Below are 27526 nucleotides of genomic sequence, written 5' to 3'. Positions count from 1 at the left end.
TTTGCACTTACGCTAGCCATACATGGATCGAAATTCAGCCGTTTCAACAGGGACAAGTACTGTGTGTGTGCAACCCAATGTATCCAAACGCTCCTGGCTCCACCTGCACTCTGAGTGCACACATAGCAATCCGCTTGCTATGGAGGTACTTGTGCAGGCTTGATCCCTAGCCACACTATCTATTGGCACACAGTGTGGCTTACCCCCTGCCTGCCGCTCTCAGGATTTGATTGACAGCAGCAGGAGCCAATGGCTCCTGCTGCTGCAGAGCCTCTTGTCAGCAGAGGGGTGAGAAGAGCAGTGTTGGGGCTACATCTAAAGATTATTTTACTAATCGATTAGTAGGGCAATTATTGTTTTGAATAATCGGATAAAAACCTCCAAAAAAGTTTGGAGTATTATAATTTAGTTAACAGGTAGGGTATACAAAAAAAAACAAAACAATTTATTCCTGAATATCTATGTGCAGTGGTAAATATAAATAACCATCTATACAGTTATAACGCAGTTATAGACCTCCTGTGATTTTAAGATGTCTATACACAAGGTGAGCATTTGGAGTGGCACAAGGTGAAGGGACGCCATGTTTGAAGCTTCATGGATGGTTTTATTTATATGGTAAACAAAGGTTAGTGTGTCTAATTTTGAGTGATACCACAGGTGTTCTTTGCAAACTTTAATGTTTTTCAGACCTATGTATGGGCACTGTGGTTGACTTCTGATTGACTTCTGTACAATCACCCTGTCAGATATTTGCCACCAGATCACAATGTATTATCATGCTGTTAGAATACAATGAAGAATTTCTCCATCAACAATGAATGACTGGATGGGGGGAATCGGGTTAGTTTGGTTGAACAAAAAAAAAAAAAACCTGACATGTATGTTGCCTTATTCTTTATTAGTGTCTGATGACTCTCACCTGGATTTTACACTTCTTTGTAATTCCTGGAAGCAAAGAGAAAACCCAAAACTTCCAGGTATAGAGACCATGGCTCTCACTGCTTTTCCTCCCATGTGTCAGGACTGCTGCTTGGCCATCCTAGATTGTAAGCTGCAAGGAGCAGGGCCCTCAAACCAGTCGTGTATTTTATTGTATTGTTACTGTACTGTTTCATGTATTGTCTCCCATTGTAATGTACAGCGCTGAGCAAACTGTTGGCGCTATAAAAATACTGTGTGTAATAACAATAATTAGCAGCTTTGTCAAGGTGAGAAGAGCTCCAAGCCCAGTGTATGCTGACTATGGTTGTCTTGAGATCTCGCACATGCCACTGATAAATTCCAACAAAACCATGAAATTATCAAAATGTTAAGGTGCCTTGATCCATTCAACTTATTTGCAAGTAACAGGGTCACAAACATGAATCATGTCACATTACAATGATTAGAGATGCAAGCTAACAAGTGTTAAAATGGATGTTTGCTGCTACCTTTGGGATCACTCCGGTTCAAAGAGTGACGCTGCTGTTCATTCTGTCGGTTATTCCTTGTGGTGGTTTTGTCTCGTGGTCCCTCAGGTTTCATTTCAATTTGCAGGGGAACCCATTTGTGTTTATTTCCTGTGATGGGGAAGAAATAAGTTGCTGGAATAAAATGAATAAAAAAAAAAAAAAAGAAAAAAAAGAAAAAAAAAAAAGAAAATAAGAAATGAACTTTTTTTTTTTTTTTTCTTTTAAACAAGTTTACTTCTTTCTGCCTTTGGATTTGTCTTCTCAGGGTTTGTCCCTGCAGACAAACACCATGCCAGCCAATTAAGGACATTATTTCCAGAGAACCCTAGACTTTGTTGATGGTGTCATACACCTGTCAAATTACCATAGCAACCGCTTCTCTTAAAAACCTACTAAAGTAACAAAGATTGTATTCTGGTAACTACGCGGCCAATAAATGTAATGAAAGTATTCAGGGTATAAATTCCTTTTTTTTTAGTCACAGTCATGTATATGGTGCCATGCAAGTCTCCTGCAGATCTGTCAGTATATCTGCTTGCCTGTACAGGGGGGGGGGCAGCAGGTGGCAGCTGCAGCATTTAAATGTTCCACCCTAAAAAAGGTAAACTTGTCCTTAAGGAACATAAGTTTTCATTATCAAGTTGAATACACGGTGCTAACTACCCAGTCAGAGCATGAACTCTCTTCATGCCACCTTCTAAATACTGTAGCTAAAGCCAATCCTGTCCCAACTCAATGCTTGAGGTCCATAGTCGTCGTCCCCCCCCCCCCACAAACATAGCTGTGCAAAAATGAAGTCAGCATGGAATTGAGGTGATGATGGTCTGGCAACCTGCATTCATGTGACATTCAAACATCCAGGAAACGGTTCCTGCTTCCTTTTGGGTCTAACACATACTCACTGCACAACTTATTGTTTTTTCCCAGTAAAGCGCTATTAAGGTGTGCTGGTCAAGCCAGGCTGCTTCCAGTAAGGCATGCAATGAAAGTATGCTGGTAAGCGCCACATGAAGACTTCCTGGGATGGAGGCCATTTGTGCTGGAAAAATTATGCAGTAGCCTCCCCTCACACCCGCTTAACAGATTACACTGTAGTTTGGGGGGCGCCTCATCCACACTGGACGTTTACTACAGCTGCTCCTAGGGACATCTGGTATTTTTGTTTTCCCTTGCCTCCAAACTTCCTTGCATGTCACCTATGTGTCCATGCACACATAGGCTTTTAGCAGCATTTGTAAACGTGTCTAAGCAAGGGTTAATGCTGGGTGTGTTAAGCACTTGATCGTTAAATCATTTAATTGGCGAGAATAAACCATTTTAAATTATTTAAACTTTTTTTTAAATAATTTTTTTCTGGCCACTGAAATGAATTAATGCCCAAGCGCTTGATGCAGGAAAACACATTATACACTTTTAATGCGTCAGGCTTTTTATTGCTAAAACGCTGCTGCCAGGAGAAAGGGTTCTAGGAGAGTTCCAGCATGCATGAGGCCTAAGTTTCAAAATTCTGCTTTGCATTTATGCCTACAAGACTGGGAGCCGAATAGGTGAATAAATGTCCTAAAATACACTTTTTTGGAATCAATCCTGCTACTATCACCACCTGCAATTGATGTCAATTGGGACACAGCTGCTGTGTACAAATATGACATCTGTGTGGGTGTGGATGTATGTGCCTGAACTCGCACTGTGTGCATTTGGGGACACGCTCCCGGACAGATGTCATATTGGTACACAGCAGCTGTATCAGTAAGACTTCCACGACTAGTTATGCTATAGAACCTACTGAATTCTGTGAGCTCTGTAGCTGCAAGCATTATGGATAATTAATTCTCAAAGTTAACATAAAGCACTTTCATTTCAGCAGGTTCTCTCTCCCTTCTCATACCTTCCTGTATTGACTTTGCCAGGAAGAGGGGGGGGGGGGGGGAAAGAAGAAGAAGAAGAGTGCTGAAACCCAACTTCACTGCGTCTCTTGTGAACTTTTCAGATTATTCCACAGTGTCTGCAGCTAGAAAGGTCATTGAGGTTTTGAAAGCCCATTTACTGCTTGACAAAAAAAAATATGAGAATATTTGCATGCTCCTAAGCCTGGCAACACTTCTATTTTAGGAATACAATCACACAGTACTTTTTGTTATTTATGGCTACTAGAAGTTCCACAAAGAGGTGAATTGAGATTAGCAATGATTTGAAGTGAACGGAGCTCAGCCAGGGATAAATGTAGGTTCAGTGAACTTTCCATGGAATATTCTAGCCACTGTTTCTGAACAGAAAATTAATGGCCCACTGCACATGAAAAAGCAGAGGAATTACCAACAACTAACCTTTCTTTTTATGAGCTGATCTCTGCCCATCATCATCTCCATTCTTCTCCTCACTGGATTCATCTGACTTCACTCTTTGGTTCTCTTTCCCATCTGCACTCTCTTCCTTCATCTCCTTCTTCACAAAAGACTTCCTGGATGGTTGTAGTTTTTGTGGCAGCTGTAAGGAAGCCAAAAAGTGGCAAATGACAAATTTAGTAGACAAAGTTTTATTTTTCCATTTCTTCATAGAATGGTGACTGTATTGTTTTGTTTTGTTTTTTATTGCGGTCCATCCCACTGGAAGTTTTCCTCTAGCTTCCTGTGCAGGGAAAAAAAAAAAAAAATCGAGGATGATCACTCCCAATGGACACAAGACCAAAAAGGGGAGATTTACTAAAACTGGTAAAACTGGAGCACTCAGAATCTGGTGCAGCTGTGCACGGTAGCCAGCTTCTAACTTCAGCTTGTTCAATAAAACCTGGAAGCTGGTGGTGTTCTATGCAGAGTTGCACCAGATTTGCACCATGCAGTTTTAGTAAATAACCCCCAAAGCGAAGAAAAAAAAAAAAAAAAAAAAGTGGCAAAAGGTTGGAACTTTTGTCATGGCTCTATCATTTGTGTCACTATTGGGAGCTTTTCACTCCCTGTCTCAATGAACACAAAAAAAAAAAAAAAAAAGGGGGGGGGATCTCAACTGACAGACTAACCCTATTGTGTACATTTCATTTTATTTACATTCTATAATTATGAGCCTTTTTATTAATAATACATTAGTTCACCTGATAAATATGTATTCATACAGTATGCTACTTTCTCTGAAATGTCACAGTGCTTTTATCATTGATCTAGGATACAATGTATTACTTAAAAAAAAAAAGTTTTGCCTTTAATGACACTTTAGGCAGAGTAAACTTCACCTTTTTATACATTTTTTTTTTTAATTTTGGAAAGAGTGGAGGTGGATTAGAACACCTGTCATTTTTATTGCCATCTGTGCTCCTATTAGGGATATTCACCACCTACGTGTCCTGCTTAGGGTTTTTATTGAAAGTTAAACCCAAATTTTGGGATGATCAGAACAGTAATAGGAGGAGAAATCTTCCAATGGGGGCGCTAATTCTGGTGACACCCTTAGATTAACTCTTTGGAGGGATTTTCTCTCACGTCCTGTTTTGGCTATGGGACAGGATGTCGTAAAAAAAAAAAAAAAGTGAATAAAAAAATAAAAAAAAAAAAATATGAAGAGGTAATAACCCTCCCATACACTATTCAAAAAAATTTTAAAAGTTGTGCCTTTAAGTGACACCTTAAATTTTTACCATCAACATGCCAATTTGATGAGATTATTAAAAAGAAAACAAACACTCTTTTTTATATAGCGGAACTTCACCTTCTCAGTCAACATTGACTATTTTTAATCCTTATGCTGCTGGCATTAGTAAATAGAAAGTATGTCATATTTACTTATTTTAAACTTTTTTTTCAAATTTCTTCAGTTATTTTCTGGTTTCCATGCCTAGGCAAATGTTATACATTTTAGGAGTCTTCAGGAGGGGTTTTCTCAGCTAAGCACACCCTTCAGCCTGCATTGCTGAGCTAAGGGCAGATGAATTCCAGGACATAAATGCTACATGAATCATCTGCCTTACTCACGATGGCCACGGCCAATGGGTGCTAGTGGGTTAACCATCTGCCTTACTCACGATGGCCACGGCTAGTGGGTGCTGGGGGGTGTTTTTCAACTTGATTTCCGAGCAAAATAAAGAATGGACACATACATGGATGGATGGGTTTGCTTTAAATATTAAAAATGAAGTTAAAAAGTTTTTGTTTTGTGGCGCTCAGGTGCAGTGAAGTTCACAGAGTTGCTGTGATATCACCGGATTTCTGTGCTTCTCTATGCCATGTAGGCAGATTGTACATGGTGGGAGGGCCAACAAGGAGCTTTATATCCTGAAATTTCCTGAAAATAGGAAGCTCTGGTAATGTCCACATGTGATGCTGGGCCTCCATGGTATAGCGCAGGCGTATCAAACTGGCGGCCTTCCAGCTGTTGCGAAACTACAAGTCCCATCATGCCTCTACCTTTGGGAGTCATGCTTGTAACTGTCAATCTTGCAATGCCTCATGAGACTTGTAGTTTGGCAACAGCTGGAGGGCCACCAGTTTGACACCCGTGGTATAGTTTAATTCCAGGTTGTGTGTTGCTTTAAACAGTTTGAGGCAAGCTGGCCCAAACTATTTCTATTACTAAGAAATGTGGCTGCGGTCAGTGCTGCATGAGCTGTATGTAGCATCAAAGATGTACAGTATACAGCGACTTCCCAACTGCTGCTCAGCCCATTCACAGGAAGCCTTCTGTTTTTATTAATGAATACAAGGCCTTATTGGTGGAGGTGGAGAGTCAATCAGATGAAGCCTTGTATTAATTGATATTACAGAAAAAATGTTCAGTAAGGCTTGGTTCATACCTGAATCACACAGCTGCAGTCCATGTTTCTGTGCGACATTCAGTCTTTTCACTTGGACGGACTGAAATCACAGAAAAAGTAGTGGTGCGCACATACTTTTCAAAAATACTCCGCATCAAATTGCATGGTACTGTGGCACCACGCGAATTCATGCAGCCAAATATACTGCATTTGAGATGTGTTTGGGGTGTCGCTAGGAATATGACACCCACATTTTTAATGCGGTGCATGAAACGCACCCAGAACTCTGGTTTCCCACACTGCATTCTCGTGTGAACAAGCCCTAAAAGTAAGGAGCCTGTACAACAGCAATATTTTTACTTTACATTTATAGCAACAGGATATGACAATAGATACTGCTAATAATGAGTTTGAAGGGTCATTCCATGCAAAAGTGACATTTTAGGTATGGGCGGAGCCTGATAGGCAAAGTCAGCCCCTGGCTTCTTATTGGTCTTGAGTGCTCCCAACAGAGAGATCTCTTTGACAATTTCCAATTCTGTTTCTGTCCACCTGTAGTTCTGAGAGTTCCTGCTCCTGTCACATTTTTCAGAACACAGAAATCCAACGGGGATCATTGAAAACTGTCACAGCAGTGTGCAGAACTAGGAGCTCAGTGCAAAGATTGCACCAACAGTTACTGATATAATAAAACTGTTGGGTTCTACAATTCTACAGCATCTGACAAACACTGAAGTGGGAAAAGACACGCAGTACAGGTCCACTGACAAAAGAATGACTTTGGTGGCTGCTACAGTCAAACTCATCTCTAGCTGTGCAATTCATTCAATTATAAACCGCTCTCAATTAGGGCCACAGCAACAAGCCAGCCATTCAACAGCATGAATCCAACGGAGATGTACTCATTCCTGAAAATACCTGTTTCTACATTGCAGCCTGGGCCAATAATCCACCTAGTCCTAGAGGTAAGAGGATGCATAATCTGCAGATTAACCTCAAGATAAAAAGTCCAGTGTTACCAAGCTTAAACTATGACAATAAAAACACAACCAGCACAGGAATGATATTATAGTGGTGAAATGAAGCTCAGCGCGCACGGAAAGGGCTGAGCGACACCAGCTTCGTAAACTAGGTCTAACAATTTAAAAGACAGATTTTCTCTTTCGAAGCAAATGTCCACACATCTCCCTTACCTGTGTCCTCAAAGAGCTAATGAAATCTGAAACCGACACATGTGCCAAGCCAGGCTACTCTACCCCGGGAGCCTAAAAATAAATGAAGAGGTGAAGCCATCACCCAGAGAGCAGTGCTGCCGGGCTGCACGGGTGGCTGGCAGTCCCAGAATAGAGAAAGCCAGCGACCGACCTGGCAGGAGGAGGGAAGCCCTAAATGGAAATCCTGCTTGCGGGGGATCCTGTGTGCTATTCCTGGTGTCACAGCTACACAGGAGCTCTTCACTGTGCATGGAACATTTCGTGTACTCCTGGTGCATTCCACATCCCAACAATCTGGGCTTCACATCTTGCAATGCAGAATTCTGATACCCAGCTATGACAAAGCGATGTACAAAACTTCAAGCACATCAAACAGCATTTCAAAAATGCCACTGAAAATGCAGTACAGCAAAATCGTGTTCTCTATGTAGATCTTGCAACCTTTGAACTTCCTAGCAAGCACAGAAACTGCACACATGTAATTCATGCATAGTGTCCACTGTGCGCGTGCCCGCGTCACTGATGCACAGCGTCCACGCGGCACTGATGCACAGCGTCCACGCGGCACTGATGCACAGCGTCCCGTGAAATAGCTTGTGCAACTCTGCATAGAAACCAACCAGCTCCCAGATTTTATTTGCAAAGCTTAATTGAACAAGCTGAAGTAAGAAGCTGATTGGTGCACTCAGAATCTGGTGCAGTAGTGCATGGTATCAGGTGTTAGTAAATCCCCCCTTTTTAGTCTTGCTGTGTCCCCAAGGGAGTGATGATCCTCAATTCTCCCCCCCCCCTTAACTGCACAGGAAGCTAGAGGAAATATTCCAGTGGGAGCAAGGAAAGGGCAGCAATAAAAAAAAAAAAAAAAAAAACAAAAAAAACCACACATTTCTCTTGTATTCAGACACTCACCCATAGAATGATCTTCAATCAGAAAAATATGACCATACGGCCTATTAATAGTGCAACAGGTTTGCTTTTCCATGCTTTAAAAGTGTGAATTAAAAGTGGAATATCAGATTTAGTGAAAGCGAAATTTAACAATGCACATGTACCTAGAAGTTTCCCAGCATACACTGGCATTAAAGTGAACCTGTGACCAACATTACATGCCAAGTCTATGACCAAATATTTCACTGTGCAGAATGGTTTGGAGCTGCACCGCCTTTCTCCCGAAAAGCCCAACAGGCGTTAAGAGTACAGCAATCCCAAAGGAAATATTGGGGCTGCAGCACACATGCTACATGATGCTGATACTTTTGGTAGAAGGATTATATGGCTGTGAGCAGGACCACAAAGTGAAGATCACTGAATCAGGGGTGAAGTTGTTTGGTCCTAGTCGAATGCACTCAGGGAGCTGGGGGATTTATAAAAAGACTAATGAATACATTTTATTAAAGGATTATTGCACCATCTACATGTTTTTCCATGGTTTGTGTTTGGAGTGTTTGTCACGTCTAGGGTAGCCTATTTAATATATTCTAAACTATAAGAAAAAAAAAGTTTTGGCTAAATATACACTTTTTTTATACAGCAAGAATTTTAAGATGGGAAGCAAAAATAAAATTTGCAAAAGAAGTCCTTTTCCTTTAGGCACTTGGCATTATCCTGCCCTCATCGTCACCCTGATCTCTTGCTATTCTTGGTCTCTCCCAATTTCTTAGTTTCTGCACTTCCTATGCTTCTCATGTTAAAGCAGTTTGTTGAGACAGGTGATGGTCCCTCTTTTACTATTAACCAATGGCATACAAGCCGCAGACAAGAATGGTCTCCTTGTTCTTTTTTACTACATTGTCTTATGGCATAATATAAACATTTTGTAGTACTTCAATATATTCACTTGTGTTCTGAGCGGACACTAAAAATGAAGTGCACACGGAGAGTTTTTGTTCAACCAGAGGGATAGAAGAAAAAAAAAAAAAAAAAACTTTCAGATTCTTGCATCCACACAAGAAATGTGGATGCGGGATTCTTCCCCGCTACGCTATTGTAATCAGACAAGCGGGGGCTCCTTCCCCCCAGTTAGAATACGCCAATGACTGATTGAATGTTGGCTTTCCAGGACAGAGGGATCGCACACATTGAAATGTCTGCTTCCTGCTGAAGCAGACAAATCTTGATACGTGTATAACCTGCTTTAGTTTGTACCCAAACCTAAAGACTGTATCTATAATACCCAATAAAACTTTAGCTTAAAAGGAGAACAAAAAAAAAAAGAAAAAAGAAAAGGTTTAGGAGGATCAGCACTGTGGCCTCGTTTGAATGTCCGTTAGAATGTAATCTCCATTAGTAAAGTCTTGTGTAAATATGTCAAGTGTTTTCCAAATGACTGCAGGATTTGTCAAAACCACATAAAATAAGCAACAGTCATATATAAAAACAGGACTATGAAGATGAATAGTGAGCAGTCCTCGAAAAAGGACAGCTGAACCTTGCCAGGTTATTACAGGCAGAAAATGCATTGCCCTGCATCCTAGTGTTTAAACAGGACAATGATGTGTAATGTGTTGGTTGCTATGTGTTACTGAACCTATAAACATTACTGACCTTTGAATTGACTTCTGAATAACTGTGTTACAGTCTAAACAAAAGCAAAAAAAAAAAAAAAAATGCTGCATGCACACGGGTCACCGGTACTACACACAGGTTAGAATGTGGGAATGAAATAGTTTTTCTTACCGGCGTGCTTTTATGGGCAATCTCTCCCGGGGTCGGCCAATTGGTGGCATCACCAAAGTCTCCAACCTGTAGATAAAAAATAAATAAATAACGGACCATTCGATTTAACCCTTTCATTGCCAGGTCCATACGCCATATGGACCTACACGCCTCTGCTATAAGCACATGATCACTTCATTGACCATAAACTTATAGCAGAAATGTTCAGACTCTTGCTGATACAGCCGCCACCTCTCTACCTGTCCCCCGATACTTCCTCCCCTCCTACACTTCCTAAAATGCCCATGTAAACTTTTATTTACCAGTCCCTTTTCCTTTCCAGAATGAACAAAGTGATCACTCTTTTCATTCATCACTAACATATAGTAAACTGTGTCACTATCTCATTCATTACAATGCAGCTCGCATAGCAGAGAAAACGACTTTCTCCAGTCTCACTCTAAAAAGAGACCCCTGATGTCTCTCGACTTTGCAAAAAGGCGCAATTTAAAGTTTATTAAAATATTTGTTATTAACTCAATATAGGTTAGGCTTTTATATTTAGCAGGAAGCTTGTAAAATCTGCTCTGTTATTTGCCAATAATTTTAGTAGATTTTCAGCAAAAAATTGCTTTGATAAACATTTCTGCAAATATTGCAGGGCCCTAAAAATCAGTAGCACGTTCATTTCATTCTACTGGTCACCTGCTTTCGAAAAATATGGTTTTGGGGGTCTTTTACAAACTCTGAAAGGGAAAAATAAATGCAAAGGAAAAATCAGTTTGGCCAGCCGAGTTTAAAAGTGGAACGCAGGGCCTGGCAGCAAAAGGGTTAAAGCACGCAGACACCTGGCTGCAGAGGAAGGCTTCATTCACAATAGCAGCATTTATCTGCAGGTTTTATCAGCAAGTTGAAATGTGAAAAGTGTCTTTTACTTCAGCTTTTACAGGAGTTTATTGTGCACTGCTTCACCAGTGCACACATTTACATTAGATAGCAGTAACTGTGTGTTTTTCTCTGATTATTTTTTTAGGAAATGTTGTGTATGCTACAGGTAAATGTGTTAACTGTATGAACAGTACCATTATTTACATTGCTCATCAATGCAGTGAAAATCAACAAGTGTGAATGAGGCTCAAGTAGAATATTGCAGCCAGTCCCGGTCTAATTTAATATATATATATATATATATATAAAAATTGTGGCACCTCAGTGTGGCATCTCCCACAAAGCACTGCAATAGGTAGGATATCCATCCAGCTGCACTGTTTGGCCGATCACTACACATTTTTGGATGCTTATGGAATCTACTGTTTTGCTGAACTGAATGGTTCGACTTACACCTCTCAGTTAGGGTATCATGACATGCTAAATGCTGCCTTCCAATGTTTGGTCCATTGGTAGCTATTGCCTTCTAATGTTTTTTTCAACAAGGCTGAACTGTCTATTAAATTCAAAAACAAAAATTGCTATGTATATTTCAACATTCAGGACTACACAGAATTAAACACCAGGCCCCATGTAACAGTGTTCAGTTAATGCCACACGGGCATAAGCTCTGCTGCTGGTGACGTGTCACTAGCAGCAGAGTCACGTGGGAGAACCTTCCACTCATCTCTGAAATTGCTCCCTTGCTCGCAAAGAAAGCTGCCAAATCTCCTTCGCTAGCCTCTTAGCGATACTGAGGCCCGAGTGATATGGCCCTTAGGGCCTGATGATTGACTGCTCAGGGACCAGTCACTACACTATGGGAAAGCAGGGGAGAGGTTGTCGTGTGTCTCCATGTATTTTCTGGTTCTGGCCTGTGGGGAAGTGAGTGGAAAGAAAGCATCTGCTCTCCTCACTCCCCCTTCTCATGAAATTAATCTGCGTTTGCAATTAATGGGATAAGTACAGGTTCTCTTAAAAGTGAGTTCTGTACAGGCCCCTGCACAAAAAGCATATGTAACTTTTATGCAGAATCCATGACAGTAGGAGTCCATTCCTAACCTATGAGTCCATTCCTGAGAATGGATATCATACACATTTACATATACATTTCAGTGCTACTGCAAAGAGCTTTATCCTAAGGATTTAGGCTTAATGCAGCAGAGGGAACTTGGTGATTAGAGGAGTCATCCATGTCACTAGCAGGTCATGTTACTGGCTTCTCTAGCAGCTTTTTTTTACCTCAACTTTTTTTTTTTTATTATTATGCTGGTTTGGCTTTTGAGTGTATTGCATATTTATAAAGGCACATTATTATACAGGATTTATATAGCGCCAACAGTTTGCAGCGCTGTACAATATAACGGGAGACAATACAACATTATAGTTCATTACAAGAGTGTTAGGAGGGCCCTTCTCTTTGGAGCTTACAATGTAAGATACATCATGGTGCTTAATAAATATATACACATATACACACACACACATATATACACACACCCACACACACACATATACACACACACACACCCACACACACACATATACACACACACACACACCCACACACACATATATACACCCACACACACACACCCACACACACATATATACACACACACACATATACACACACACACACACACATACATATACACACACACACACACACACACACACACACACACATATACACACACACACACACACACACACATATACACACACACACACATATATACACACACACACACATATATACACACACACACACACACATATATATACACATACATACATATACATATACATACACACACACACACACACACACATATATATACATATACATATATACATATACACATATACGTACATACACACACACACACACACATATATACAGTCAGGTCCATAAATATTGGGACATCGACACAATTCTAACATTTTTGGCCCTATACACCATCACAATGGATTTGAAATGAAACGAACAAGATGTGCTTTAACTGCAGACTGTCAGCTTTAATTTGAGGGTATTTACATTCAAATCAGGTGAACGGTGTAGGAATTACAACAGTTTGCATATGTGCCTCCCACTTATTAAGGGACCAAAAGTAATGGGACAATTGGCTTCTCAGCCGTTCCATGGCCAGGTGTGTGTTATTTCCTCATTATCCCAATTACAATGAGCAGATAAAAGGTCCAGAGTTCATTTCAAGTGTGCTATTTGCATTTGGAATCTGTTGCTGTCAACTCTCAAGATGAGATCCAAAGAGCTGTCACTATCAGTAAAGCAAGCCATCATTAGGCTCAAAAAACAAAACAAACCCATCAGAGTGATAGCAAAAACATTAGGCGTGGCCAAAACAACTGTTTGGAACATTCTTAAAAAGAAGGAACGCACCGGTGAGCTCAGCAACACCAAAAGACCCGGAAGACCACGGAAAACAACTGTGGTGGAAGACCGAAGAATTCTTTCCCTGGTGAAGAAAACACCCTTCACAACAGTTGGCCAGATCAAGAACACTCTCCAGGAGGTAGGTGTATGTGTGTCAAAGTCAACAATCAAGAGAAGACTTCACCAGAGTGAATACAGAAGGTTCACCACAAGATGTAAACCATTGGTGAGCCTCAAAAACAGGAAGGCCAGATTAGAGTTTGCCAAACGACATCTAAAAAAGCCTTCAAAGTTCTGGAACAACATCCTATGGACAGATGAGACCAAGATCAACTTGTACCAGAGTGATGGGAAGAGAAGAGTATGGAGAAGGAAAGGAACTGCTCATGATCCTAAGCATACCACCTCATCAGTGAAGCATGGTGGTGGTAGTGTCATGGCGTGGGCATGTATGGCTGCCAATGGAACTGGTTCTCTTGTATTTATTCATGATGTGACTGCTGACAAAAGCAGCAGGATGAATTCTGAAGTGTTTCGGGCAATATTATCTGCTCATATTCAGCCAAATGCTTCAGAACTCATTGGACGCCGCTTCACAGTGCAGATGGACAATGATCCAAAGCATACTGCAAAAGCAACCAAAGAGTTTTTTAAGGGAAAGAAGTGGAATGTTATGCAATGGCCAAGTCAATCACCTGACCTGAATCCGATTGAGCATGCATTTCACTTGCTGAAGATGATACTGAAGGGAAAATGCCCCAAGAACAAGCAGGAACTGAAGACATTTGCAGTAGAGGCCTGGCAGAGCATCACCAGGGATGAAACCCAGCGTCTGGCGATGTCTATGCGTTCCAGACTTCAGGCTGTAATTGACTGCAAAGGATTTGCAACCAAGTATTAAAAAGTGAAAGTTTGATTTATGATTATTATTCTGTCCCATTACTTTTGGTTCCTTAATAAGTGGGAGGCACATATGCAAACTGTTGTAATTCCTACACCGTTCACCTGATTTGGATGTAAATACCCTCAAATTAAAGCTGACAGTCTGCAGTTAAAGCACATCTTGTTCGTTTCATTTCAAATCCATTGTGATGGTGTATAGGGCCAAAAATGTTATAACTGTGTCGATGTCCCAATATTTATGGACCTGACTGTGTGTATATATATATATATATATATATATATATATATATATATATATATATATATATATATATATATATATATATACACACATACACACACACATATACACACACACACACCCATATACATACACTTTTTTTTTTTTTTTTTTTTTTTTTTAAAGCAGCAGTATAGCAGTTTACCACAGATTCCATAGGCATGCAAAAATGCCACAAATTTTTATCTAGACCCTAGGGGTGTACTTCCTGAATCTGGTGTTGTATTACCTTCCTCCTTTTCTGCACCACCACAGTGCTACTTGAAAAAGGCAGGACTGGAGGATGTGGAACCCGTATTGGAACTGCTATTTATTACTACACACTTTCAGGTAGCAACAAGAGTATTTTAGGAACAAATTACCAAGACAACAGTGGATTGGGGAACAGCAATGTCTGAATAGAAAAACTGAACTACTTGAGATCTAAATTTTCAATTCTGACTGCAGTGCAGGACTGTAGAATGGACAATAGTATTGTAGTGAGGACATTACCTTGCTACCTCGTCTTGTGCGGGGTATACCAGCCTTCACCACCTTGGCGGGGATTGGAGGGTCTGCAGAGAAGGGAAAAAAAAAAAAGAAGAACCATTAGAACGGGGATCAGAATAGTCTGGGTTATCAAAAGGATACAGATAATGACCAGCAAAACATAAAGCAAAACTGAGCAACAAATTGCACAATGGAATCAGGTCTCCTTTAACCACTTCCATACCGGGCACTTTTACCCCCTTCCTGCCCAGGCCAATTTTCAGGTTTCAGCGCTCTCACACTTTGAATGACGACTGCACGGTCATACAACACTATATCCAAACTAAAATTTTATCATTTTGTTCACACAACTAGAGCTTTCTTTTGGTGGCATTTAATCACCACTGGGGTTTTTATTTTTTTTTTTTGCTAAACAAAAAAACAGAGTTTTAAGGGGGAAAAAAAAACAAACAAAAAAAAAAACCTTTTTTTTTTTCTTTATTTGTTATAAAAAGTTTGTAAATAAATAATTGTTCTTCAAAAAATTTAGGCCAAGATGTATTCTGCTACATGTCTTTGGTGAAAAAAACCCAAATCAGTATTTATTAGTCTGTAGGAAAGTTATAGAGTTCACAATCTATGGTATATATCTGAAAACTGATCAATCCTGAAGTTGCTGACAGCCAATTAATTTCTCGAGGCCCAAAAATGTCAGAACAGTACAGATATCCCCCCAAATGACCCCTTTTTGCAAGGTAGACAGTCCAATGTATTTCATAAGAGGCAAGGCGATCCAGTGTGACCATGTGATCCAGTTGCGAGTTTACAAATGCAATGCATGCACTTCTTTTGGTGCGTTGCGATTTCAGTCCATTCAAATACCCCACCCCTCTCGCCAGAGCACACCGATCAGCACTTGCAGTCATTAGCTGCAAGTGCTGATCGAACGCTGGTTTTCCAGGAAGACTGTTCAGCACAAGGCAGTCATTAGACCAGCTTCTGTTGAACAAACAGCGGTACACATGTACCAAAAGTTAGCCAGTTCCTGCTGAACCAGCGGACTTTTGGTAGGTGTGTATCAGGTTTTACTGGTCTTGTCCCTCCTCATCTGGATAGTGAAAGGATAAACAGCAGACAGACAAGCTCATCTCTCACTCTGCTCTCTCCTATAAGTATACTTTTTTCACTTCAGCACAACTGATTGGGGCTCCTTGTACTGCTTCCCCTACTTCCAGCTGAGCTCTGCTGTACATGGACCATAAGAAGCCGATACCAAGTCAAATTCAGACACCTGTATTTAAAAAAATATATACCTAAATTATGTATTAATATAGGTCTGCAAAAAATGCAAGCAATGGTGTGAATATACTCTATATATGCTATACTGCCAAAAGTATTGTGCCAGCCCTCCAAATCATTGGATTCAGGTGTTCCAATCACCTCCATGGTCACAGGTGTATAAAATCAAGCACCTAGACATGCAGACTGCTTCTACACACATTTGTGAAAGAATGGGTCGCTCTCAGGAGCTCAGTGGATTCAAGCGTGGTACCGTGATAGGTTGCCAGGTTCCGTGAAATTTCCTTGCTACTAAATATTCCACGCTCAACTGTTAGTGGTGTTATAACAAAGTGGAAGCAACTGGTTAGGGACTGATGTGAATGTACAACATATGTAAAGAGCTGCGTAAATTGATGGCGCTATATAAGTACCTGAAATAAATAAATAATAAATAACTAGAATTAACAACTCAGCCACGAAGTGGTAGGCCACGTAATATATTTTTGGGGGTCAGCGCAAGTTTTTCAGGGGTTGGGCTTGGCCCCCTAGTTTCAGTGAACGGAACTCTTAAGGTGTCAGCATACCAAGACACTTTGGACAATTTCATGCTCCCAACTTTGTGGTTTGGGGATGGCCCCTTCCTGTTCCACCATAACTGCACACCAGTGCACAAAGCAAGGTCCATAAAGCCATGGATGAGCGAGCTTGGGGTGGAGGAACTTGATTGGACTATGGCCTACACAGAGTCCTGACCTCAACCCGATAGAACACCTTTGGGATGAATTAGAGCATAGACTGTGAGCCAGGCCTTCTCGGCCGACATCAGTGCCTGACCTCACAAATGCGCTTCTGGAAAAATGGTGAAACATTCCCATAGACACACTGCTAAACCTTGTGGATAGCCTTCCCAGAAAAAATTAAGCTGTTATAGCTCCAAAGGGTGGGCCAACTCAATATTGAACCCTACGGACTAAGACTGGGATGCCATTAAAGTTCATATGTGTGTGTAAAGGCAGGCCGACCAATACTTTTGGCAATATAGTGTATTTCAGGCAAAGAGATTTTTCTAGTACTGTTCTAATTGGCAGTGAAACAGCTTTGCACTCAAAATGAAAATATTAGCTATGGCTCAGCAAGGTATTAGCATTATAGTCCAACAAAATGCTATACAATGTGCTATTTACACAATATATCCCCATATTTAAAAAAATAACAAAACAAAAAACCCAAGAAACAAAAGCCCCATTCCTCCCTTCACCGCATAAATACAGGTTTGTCAAGAACATAAGGTTTATTCAATAGCGTCCTGCAAACAGCAGCAAATGCTAGGCCCAGATTTCAGTTTATTATAGTCAATTTACAACAGTCTGCAAAAACAAATGGCCAGCACATCAAAGGTTAGCAAGGTATTGCTGAAAATGCAAATTAAGCTATTGTCTAGAGCAGTTTACACAATGGTCAACAGTTTTAGGAAAATTCCAGAAAATCAATGACCAATTCCTGTGTGTAATGGAGATGAAGAAACATGTTCATAGTCTGTATTAGAAGATCAGCCTGGGTGACAACCACGGCATCCTTAATTCACGGTAGTATAGTGGTTGCAGCCACCCAGAAAAGGAGGTTGTTATTCACAGGAATACCATTTAAAAATAAAGAGAAAGCCCAAAAAAGAAAAAAAAATGCAGCCACTACATTTAAGGGCTGGTAAAGTGCAATATATTACATTTCTGGGTTAGGGCACATGAACACTTCAGCTCAAAAAACGCTTGTTTTATAGGTGTTGGACGTTTTTCCTGCTTCTAAACGCCCCTCAACGTTAGCATATGTATCCATGCACAGAGGAGTTCACAGGAGTTTGGAGACAGAAAAAAACAAAAACAAATAACCCCCTCCCCAAAAAACAATACAAAAAAAAAGGAGCATTTTTGCAGGGAAAAAAAAAATGCCTTAACGCATGTAAATCCCATTTAAATTTGTCTAGTTGCTTGAGCGTTTTTTTATTTCAATGGCCAAGAAATATTCTGGCCAAAGAAATAGCTGCCCAGGAACTCAATGTACGTAAAAGCATTTGCAAAAATGCAGCTTAGGTACATTTTTGAATCTACTTCCCTACTGCCAGAAGAAAAGCATTTACAAAAGCCCCATTGTGCATGCAGCCTTAGGGTTCAAATAGGCTTTAAGCTTGGTACATGCATTACAAAACAGACTTTACAATCTTCAAACAGTCTGCTTTAGATTTACACACAGCTTTATAGTAGGAGGGTCTAAACAATCTCGTTTATATTCAAATTAGGTAGGTCCTCATTTATATTCAAATTAGGTAGGTCCTCATTTATATTCAAATTAGGTAGGTCCTCTGTATGTCAGTCCTTAGCTGAACTACAAGGCAATTGTATAATCAAATAGTAGCATGGGTGACCAGGCCTAGGCACAGAAATAAAAAGGGAGGCAAAACTACAGGCTTATTTTTGAAACGGTTTTTCTTCATCCTCAGAAATGACCGGCAAACATGCACCCTATGAAGTTTCACGACATCCGATATGCACAAACTATAGAATTCCTTTTGGTGTCTTGGAACCATGCACGATTGAACCTTTCAATTGGGTTGGATGACCAATGTACACAACTTTCCCAATCACGAATATCCTTCTGAAATATAGCAATTGTCACAAAAAAAAAAAAAAAAATATCTTGAAGCACTGCCGACAATGCCAAGCTGTCCAAATTCGTTACTGTAAAAGTTACGGGTCAGCTTATTTTAGTGCCAGCCCTGATTTTTGAATAATCATTTCTCCCTGCTATGCTAAAAGGAACCTAAAGCTGATGGGAAACCAGAAAAATACTGATAGATTATCCATCAATGACTCAAAATGGAGAAAGTCTAAGAAAAACAACACATCCACTCATTCTGAGTATGTGACAGCAATGTCGCATGAAGTACCGAATACGTAACATTAGCAGAAGTATCGGTGTTCTTTAAAACTCTATTTTTGTATTGCATGTTGGAATGGAATAGGCTGAAATAATGAAGGGGTTAATGATCACGTGGGATTAATGCTTCTATACAGTGGGTATGAGCAGTGGCTTTGGCATTCTTTGAGAAAGATTATTTCAAAAGAGCTGTGCCTACATGAAACATGACAGAATAGAATGTGTTCCTGCTGGCTATTTTATTAAAGGAAGATTATTTTGCATCTTGGTGTGGCATTTCTGTTGCTGGTACAATTGAATACTTCGGTGGAGACAAGCCAAGCCAGCACATGAGAGGTTACTATGGAGTGTGAAGCCTGTTCTTGCCTGGAGATAAATGTGAAATAATCATTAAAGCACTGAGCAAACTGTTGGCGCTATGTAAATCCTATAAAATAATATTTTTTCAGTGTTAGTGGCTGAATCCCCCCCCCCCTATCGTTTAGAGCACACAGGAGCCCCTAAACCAAGGAGGCAAATACTGATTTTAACTAAAAAGTTTGCTTTTTGTCTTGCCCATCCTACAGATCTGTATTGCTCAAGAAATTCAATCCTGACACTAAGAACTGCTTGGCAGGATAGAGCGGAACCCAAATTTTATTTTATTTATTTCAGATACTTGTATAGCGCCATCAATTTACGCAGCGCTTTACATATATATATATATATATATATATATATATATATATATATATATAAAACATTCACATCAGTCAATTTGATTCAATGACAAATTTTGTCAATTAAAGAGTACTCTGGACTTATGGACAAGATTATCAGAATATCTCTAGCTATACAAATCTGTGAACCAGAATATATGTAGCTTTAAGTCTTTGATCGCTCAGTTCTCTGTGCTGAGCCGGCATGCGACAGCTGCAGCATCGGATCCATGCTGCAGCCTTCTAAGGGAGCATAGATGTTTGGTATTTTGATTCCAGCCCTTGGTTTTAGGGCTGCATAATTAGTTGGCTGATTGTTTTGATGGATTGAAACCTCAAAAAAAAGTGTGGTGCATAAAATTTAATTAATATGTAAAGTTAAAAAAAACAAAACTGTATTCTTGAATGGATATATGCAGTGGTAAATATATATAACTAGCTATATGGCTAGGGAACTAAAGATCTAATCTACACTGAGAACACCACACAGGAAAGTTGTATACACTATTAGGAGGTTGAATCTGGTACATATGATCAGACTCAGATTAAAATTTTTATTTTACAAAAATAAAAAAAAAAGTAAAAAAAAAGTAAAAAAAAAGAAGACCTAAAAACACTGTTTTGCAGATTTTCAGACAGACCAATATAATATTATGGATGACAGACCTTGTCATAGGCAGGTAGCTTGATACAAGCTAAATTTGCCTGCTGTGTATTTTTTTTTTTGGTCAAAGAAAATGGAATACTACATGATTTGGAGGTATGAAAGGGACGCCATGTTTCTCGTTGAAAGCGTGATGTAACATTCTTTTTCTTCCACTGTGTGATGAATCGAATGGTGTCAAAGCTTACTGAGCTTCAAAGAGGGCAAATTGTTGGTACTCTTAGCTGGTGCCCAGAGAGTTTTGCTTACCTAGCTGGTGCCTCGGTGACTGAAGTTGCCAATTTGCCGTGTCGCGAAGTACATTATCAAAGGTTATGATGGTATATACAGTATACAGGAAAACATTTTCTGATAAGCACAAGTGCGGTCGATGTGGTCAGCTGACTAAGACAAAAAGGACAGGTTTGGGACCCAAAAAAAACAACTGCTGCAAAAGTGACTGCAGATCCCAATCTCAGTCCCGTGAAGTTGTCAAGCACTTACTGACATGTATGGACGGTGTACTGAGCGCTGTGTGTGCTGAACTGTATTTTTCGAATATGTAAACAAATAATGCATTCTGTATGCAGGCCAACTAATCAATTATTAAATAGTTTCCTACTATTTTTATAATTGATTATGTTGATTAGTTGTCTCAGCCCTACTTGGTTTAAAATAACTGAGCTCATTACTACTGCAAATGTTCTGACTTTATTGGGCATTCTCTGCCAACAAATCTGTCCACTGCTGTATCTAGTAATATGGTAAAGCAACTGTACCGGCACCAATGTGTGCTGCTAAACACTGCTCAGCACAAGTGCTCTTAGGAACGTGAGCTCCTAACGCAAGGTAGGTCAGGGGTGATCCAAAATTAAATCTACAGTCAACACCAAAAATGAGCCAACTTGGGTGGATATTGGGGGAGCACACATGCCTGCAGGGCAAGGTGATCGCATCCCTGGAAAATAGTATCCTCAAACCCCCCCAGGGTTCTAGAAGGAGGGCTTTTTTATGTAATGTCCTTTATGTGAGGGGGATGTTTGAGCTTAGTGTATTTAGGGAGCTAGGAGGGCTTTTTGGGGGGTAAGTTGTACCTGTATTTCTGCAGCCCTCTTTTATGTACAAAATTTAAACAGCATTTCTCAGCTCCAGCAGGCACAAGGCGGGATCTGATGTCATGCACTGCACAGCAGAGAGCAGGTAGCTGAGTGTAATCTGAGACTGAGTGGAGTCAAAAGGATATCAGTCCTCCTCCATCTCATAGGGAACATACAAAGCTGCAGCTGACAATCACCTGCTGTGTGCTTGAGGCGCTTCAACTTTCTGACCTGCACTAGAAAATGTGTGGCTCAGTCTGATTGCAATCTTCTAGTTTTTCATTACTAAGCAGTATACTAAGCTGCTGTACAATGAGGACTGGAGACAAACAAATTGTACACTTAAAAGAGAGAAATAAAAGACTTGTACGGTGTAAAGTACACACACAGCTTAATAATTTGCAGGCTTACAACCACACGCATAACAGACTTTGATTAAAATCAAAATATATTTGATTTAAGATATTTTTCTCTCTACAGGGGTGCGGAAATTTTTTTTAAACCAAAGGGACTAAATCGGGGTTCCAATCTGCTTGTCTGGATAAAAGAAAATCATTTTAAACCAAAACCATATTTAAACCTGAGGTTCTTTTAAAAATGAAAAGGGGCTTTATGGCCTCAACGTTTAATGATTTTAACATTGTGCCATTTCCTACTCACCTCCCTATCTCTAGCACCGTACCTGGGAACTAGCAGGGAGGGGAGAGACCTTGCAGTGTGACGAGCACCGATTGGGTGCACATCAGAAAAGGGGCGTGTCGGCAGATGCGCTTCTGCTAATGAGGTGCCAGCCCCAATGAGAAGAAAAAAACAAAAAAAAAAAAAAAAACACACCTTTAACCAGTTACCTTTGCACATGGAAGCACTTGAATGACCAGTTCAAGCGCATGCTGAGCAGCCAAATCAAGCTCCAGTGTACGCTCTGTTAAAGGATAAGTTCACTTTTTGAAAAATAAACGTACATTTTTTTCTTGCAGGTATAAAAATGTGCCTTTAGCATTTAATTTATTTAATTTATTTTTTAGGGCTCATGCAGGACTCCTGCAGATTGTCAGAGTGCCTGTACAGGCAGGCAGTTACACACTGACAGGAAGAATCAATGAACTACCAGAATGCTCAACAGCCCTGTAGTAGTTCATCGAGAACTACAAGCCATCATTTGGATGGATGTTGGTACTTGTAGTTGGTTCATTCCCAGAACTATGAATGAATGATGCAGCCGTGTAGGTGGAGCCCCACATGGCTTCATTCTTTTCAAAAAGTGAGAGCTGGTAAAGGAAACTTCTCCCCATACTGCTGTCACACCGAGGAACCAGATCACTGAGCTGCTGCAGGAGTGGGAACATGTTAAAACCTAAAAAATAGGTGAAGGTGAATGTATCCTTTAACCCTTTTGCTGCCAGAGCCATTTTCTGCATATCATCTTAGGCCTTTAGACTACATAACCCCCCCAAACATATCTTCTGAAATAAGACCGCCTAGAGCATAAAATAGTGGTAGTTCCAATTTATATGGCAGACAATATTACTGCAAAAAGGTCTAGGAAACGCAAAATTTCAATATATTTAAAAAAAAACCTAAACACATGTTAATTTCAGGGTGCACAAAAAACGCAATAAAAATTACCCAATTTTTTTGTAAAATATAAAAGCTGAGGTTGCACAAAGTATATACCCAACATGTCAAACAATAAATCTGCATGCACACGCCTTGAAATGGCAACAAACTTCAGTACCCTATATTTTCTAAAGGCCATGCTTTAAAAGCCCCTTATAGGTCATCAGTTTAGCATTACAGATGTGGTCTGGTTGTAGAATTATTGCTTTCATTCCGGCATGCACCCCGATATGTAACGTGTATCGCAAGCTATGTTTTCATATGTAGGTGCCCCGACACGTGTTTTTACATTTGTATGTGCGTATATATGTGGGGGTGAGGCTCAAAAATTTTATAGGAGGGCATATAGGAGGAATGGGGATTTTTTTTTTTACACTTAATTTTTTTTCTATTACTAAGAGACTAAAAGTCCCCTATGTGATGATTTTTTGGTGACAAGTTATCTTTAATGGAACATCCAGGGTCTAAATACCCTGCATGTCTCCTCTGTGCTCCACTGAATGTAATGCATTACATTCTTTCCCAGCCTAGATGACTGGGGATACTGACAGTGAGGAACTGGAAGAGATGTCATACAACTCGCTTCTGAATCAGGAACAAGATAAGGAGAAAGGACATTTGTCCGCTCTCCTCCATCTACCTGGCAGCACCCACTATGCCAATCCCGGGCCTGCAGATGCAGCACAGTAGAACGCTTCCACCTGACATGTAAATGTTACAAAAAAACAACTACCTGCCTGGCACCTGGAACTACAAGTCCTGGGCATCGAGCGATGCAAATTGTACATTCCTGCAGGCGTCGGGGTACTATACAGTGCATGCTTTTTGGCCTGTCCTTGGGGGTCCGGCAGCAACAGGAGGAGAAAGTTGGCTGTTGGATATATAAGATGATGATGTGTGTGAACAGGTGAGCAGCAGCAAAATGGCATGTTGTAAGCATCCTGGCAGTGTTATATGGTTTGCGCCAACCCCTGTATCTGCCTCTATTTACATGCAGACCAAGTTAAAAAAAAAATAAAAATACACATACTAAATTGTAACATTTATAGTTACTAGTATGCAATGTTCACTATAGTGGTCCTTTAAGCTCTTGAAGCAGCTCAGGGTATTAGCAGCCTGCAGCATAAAAAAAAAAAATCAGGCAGCCAATGAGCAATAAAGTGTCCTTCCCGGCAACATATGGGACAAGCTTGTAGAGTGACGTGGCCCGCAGACTATAATCCACAGCGTCTGACAGTGCCAGGGGTGTGACAGGAGCACACATGGCTGCTGGGTGGGGGTGGTTTGCAGCAATGAGAAGGGCTGGGAGCCGCTGAGCACATGACAAGCATGTCAGGGAACAGCACTGCAGATACAGAAAGAATTAACTCTATAAATCACCATGAGAGCTAAAGAGGATAAAATGCCACACGAAGGATGCTGCCAATTGCAAGGAACATGGACCCCGGTGGCGAGGGGAGGAGAAATGCAGGAAACAAGGGGTTGGGTTCATTTGCATAAGCAAAAAAAAAAATCCAGTTTGGGAGAGGCAGGAGACAAAGCAGGATGAGGACATGTGATCCTATACATGCTGAGCTAGTATTTGTATTGTGTGCCCTGCGGCTAAAAGATAGAGAACTTGCCAGGAACAGGCCATGAGAAAAGTACAACAGAATAAAAAAATGCTTGCCGAGGACTTATAAGACCAATAAATAAAAAACGACATTCAAGAACTTTTTACCACACACAGTTTTGCATCCTACAGATCTAAACTTTGACAGACTATGGCTCCTTTAGTCCCACTCCTTGTAATCATTGGTTCAAAATCTCACTTCAAGGATGTCACATACCAAGAAGCAAAACGACGTACTTAAGGCTGAACTCCAGGGTAAGAAAAGACTGACCAAATACAAGAGGCATGTGTATTCCTACCTGTATATTGGTGCATGTTGTGTCACCTAGATGTGTGCAGTAATCCAGCATGAATCTTTGACTGTGCATTAGCCTCCTGTGCTAAAGACTGGTCACTGCTGCTCTCACCTTGTACAGGGTGAATGGGTCTTTTATCCACCCCCATAGGAGATTTCTGAAGGCAGCCTGCTGACTCTGCTCAGGCTATGTACAGCACAAAGATATCACTAGTACTTTTACATGGTAACATCTGGGTTTTCAAAAAGCATTTGGCAAAAGGTGATTTATAGCTTTTGAGGCTATTAAAAAGTAGATTTCAATGAAAGCTTTTGTATTGAGTTCAGCTTTAAATCTGTGACAATAGTAAGATGGGGACAGAAAGTGTATGAAATACTCTACTGTCCCTCCAAATCCACCCACTGGATCATGTATTGTGAAGGGTTGAAAGAATTTTAAAATAAGCAGAGGGTGGACACTATAGAGGTAGATCATACACCAGCTCTTTCTTCCATGAAAAAGGATAAAGCAATAATTAACCACTTGCCTACTGGACACTTATACCCCCTTCCTGACCAGGCCAATTTTCAACTTTTAGCGCTGTCACACTTTGAATGACAATTGCGCAGTCATGCAACATTGTACCCATGACATCTTATTTTTTTTTTTTTTGGTATTTACTCGCCGCTGTGCGTTTTATTTTTTGCGCTATAAACAAAAAAAGAGCAAAAAATAAAAAAGTTTTTCTTTGTTTCTATTAGAAAAATTACCGCTTTGCAAAATTTTATCCTTCACTGATGTGTTGATGAGGAGGCACTGATAGGCGGCATTGATGGGCACTAACTGGGTGGCACTGCTGGGCACCAATCATCAGGGCCGATCCCTCCTCTGACAACTGCCGGTTCTCAGCAGTACTTTCCTCATGCTATGACAGCGTGAGGAAAGTGCAGCCGATAACCGGCAATTGCATTTTCCAGTGATCAGTGTGTCATTGTACACGGCTGATCACATGCTAAAAGGCCGCTGTGATTAGCCTTTTACCACATCATGTGATCAGCTGTGTTTGTAGGACACAGCGATAACGAAGATTGCTGGGGACGCGCAGGAGAACGCGTTCTGGGAGGACGTCATGACGCCCTCCCAGAACTGGCCATCCGCAGTGAAGCCGTCATTTGGCTATCTGCGGTTGGTAAGTGGTTAAACCTTCTCCTTCTTAGCTGAAGATACAATAGGATATCATTACAGCAATGTCAAACTGAAATTGAACGTTGTCTATACATTTTAACGAGACCAAGATGGTTGCCCATATAAAATGTATAAACTCTAAAAAAGTAGTTAGATTTTTTTTCTGTATCCCCAAATATTGGAGGTTACAATAAAAATGGGAAGCTTTGCTCTAAAGCAGACCTATCACAAGAGAAACACAAATTTGTTGCGCTTTGTTTATAGTGCAAAAAATAAAACACCCACTGGCGAGTAAATATCACCAAAAGAAAAAAATTATAAAAATGTCATAGGTACAGTATTGCATGACCGCGCAATTTTCAAAGTGCGACAGAGCTAAAAATTGGCCTGGGCAGGAAGGGGGTATAAGTGCCCGGTAGGCAGTTGGTCAGAAGTTTCTGTTTTGCAGATGAGTCTTGTGCTAGATTAACCAACAACACAACTCTAATAAGGGAACATTTACAGCACAGCAAGGTACGCCTGAACGCACGCACGCACGCAACGCATTTTCATGCTTTCAGATACGCCAAGTTCAATCTTTCATTTAGAATAAGCTTTAAGCACATGGAAAAATATGGTCTGGTCTACTATTAAAAAGCTGTGCACTGCAATATACATGCAATCACATCCATGTGCTGCGGTTTACTGCAGCAAACCATACATGTGTACAGTGAGATGTGTTCTAATGCAGGTCATGGCATGCGTGATGGTGTGAATAGTTCTGATAGGGAGCAAAAAACAAATCAGCGTTCTCCATGCCGTGTCCTTTTGTCCCCGCACACACCTGGGTACAGGCAGCAGAGGTGAGTCACAGAAATATTAACAAACGTGTCTCAAGTACATTGGCCGCTGCAGATAACAGAACAGCTCTCCAAGGGAAAGCTATTTTAAGGTGGTTGGAAAATGACCATTTCTTACACAAGGTGAGTGACCCTGAAAACTGCCACCTGAATCAACACAAGCTCTCTCTCTACTTCCAAGAGATGTTTCCCCCCCCCGAGTGGACGCTTTCACGCTGTGACTTTGGTCAAAGTGTAAGCTACATGTAAGAAGAGATTACTGAAATTTCATGGTACAGATAGTGCCCTGCCCCCAATACACAGCGCTG

General features: G+C 40.6%; 1 protein-coding gene across 4 annotated transcripts in view; it reads right to left on the bottom strand.

The window, feature by feature from the left end:
- LARP1 (La ribonucleoprotein 1, translational regulator) overlaps positions 1 to 27526 on the bottom strand; it is a 96079-nt gene that overhangs the window by 26150 nt on the left and 42403 nt on the right. For 2 of the 4 annotated variants that reach the window (XM_089682822.1, XM_089682821.1), the window contains exons 2-5: positions 15065 to 15126; positions 10086 to 10151; positions 3782 to 3941; positions 1434 to 1586 (exon numbers count right to left, since the gene is read on the bottom strand). In XM_089682822.1, coding sequence (XP_089538948.1) covers positions 1434 to 1586; positions 3782 to 3941; positions 10086 to 10151; positions 15065 to 15126 — 441 coding nt within the window. The remainder of the gene's footprint in view (positions 1 to 1433; positions 1587 to 3781; positions 3942 to 10085; positions 10152 to 15064; positions 15127 to 27526) is intronic. The other 2 variants (XM_089682824.1, XM_089682823.1) reach the window with 1 other exon arrangement.

Source organism: Staurois parvus, unplaced genomic scaffold (assembly GCF_062004578.1).
Source record: "Staurois parvus isolate SC_StPar_1 unplaced genomic scaffold, SC_StPar_1.0 ptg000298l, whole genome shotgun sequence".
Taxonomy (NCBI): domain Eukaryota; kingdom Metazoa; phylum Chordata; class Amphibia; order Anura; family Ranidae; genus Staurois; species Staurois parvus.
This window is presented reverse-complemented; position numbering and strand designations above follow the sequence as displayed.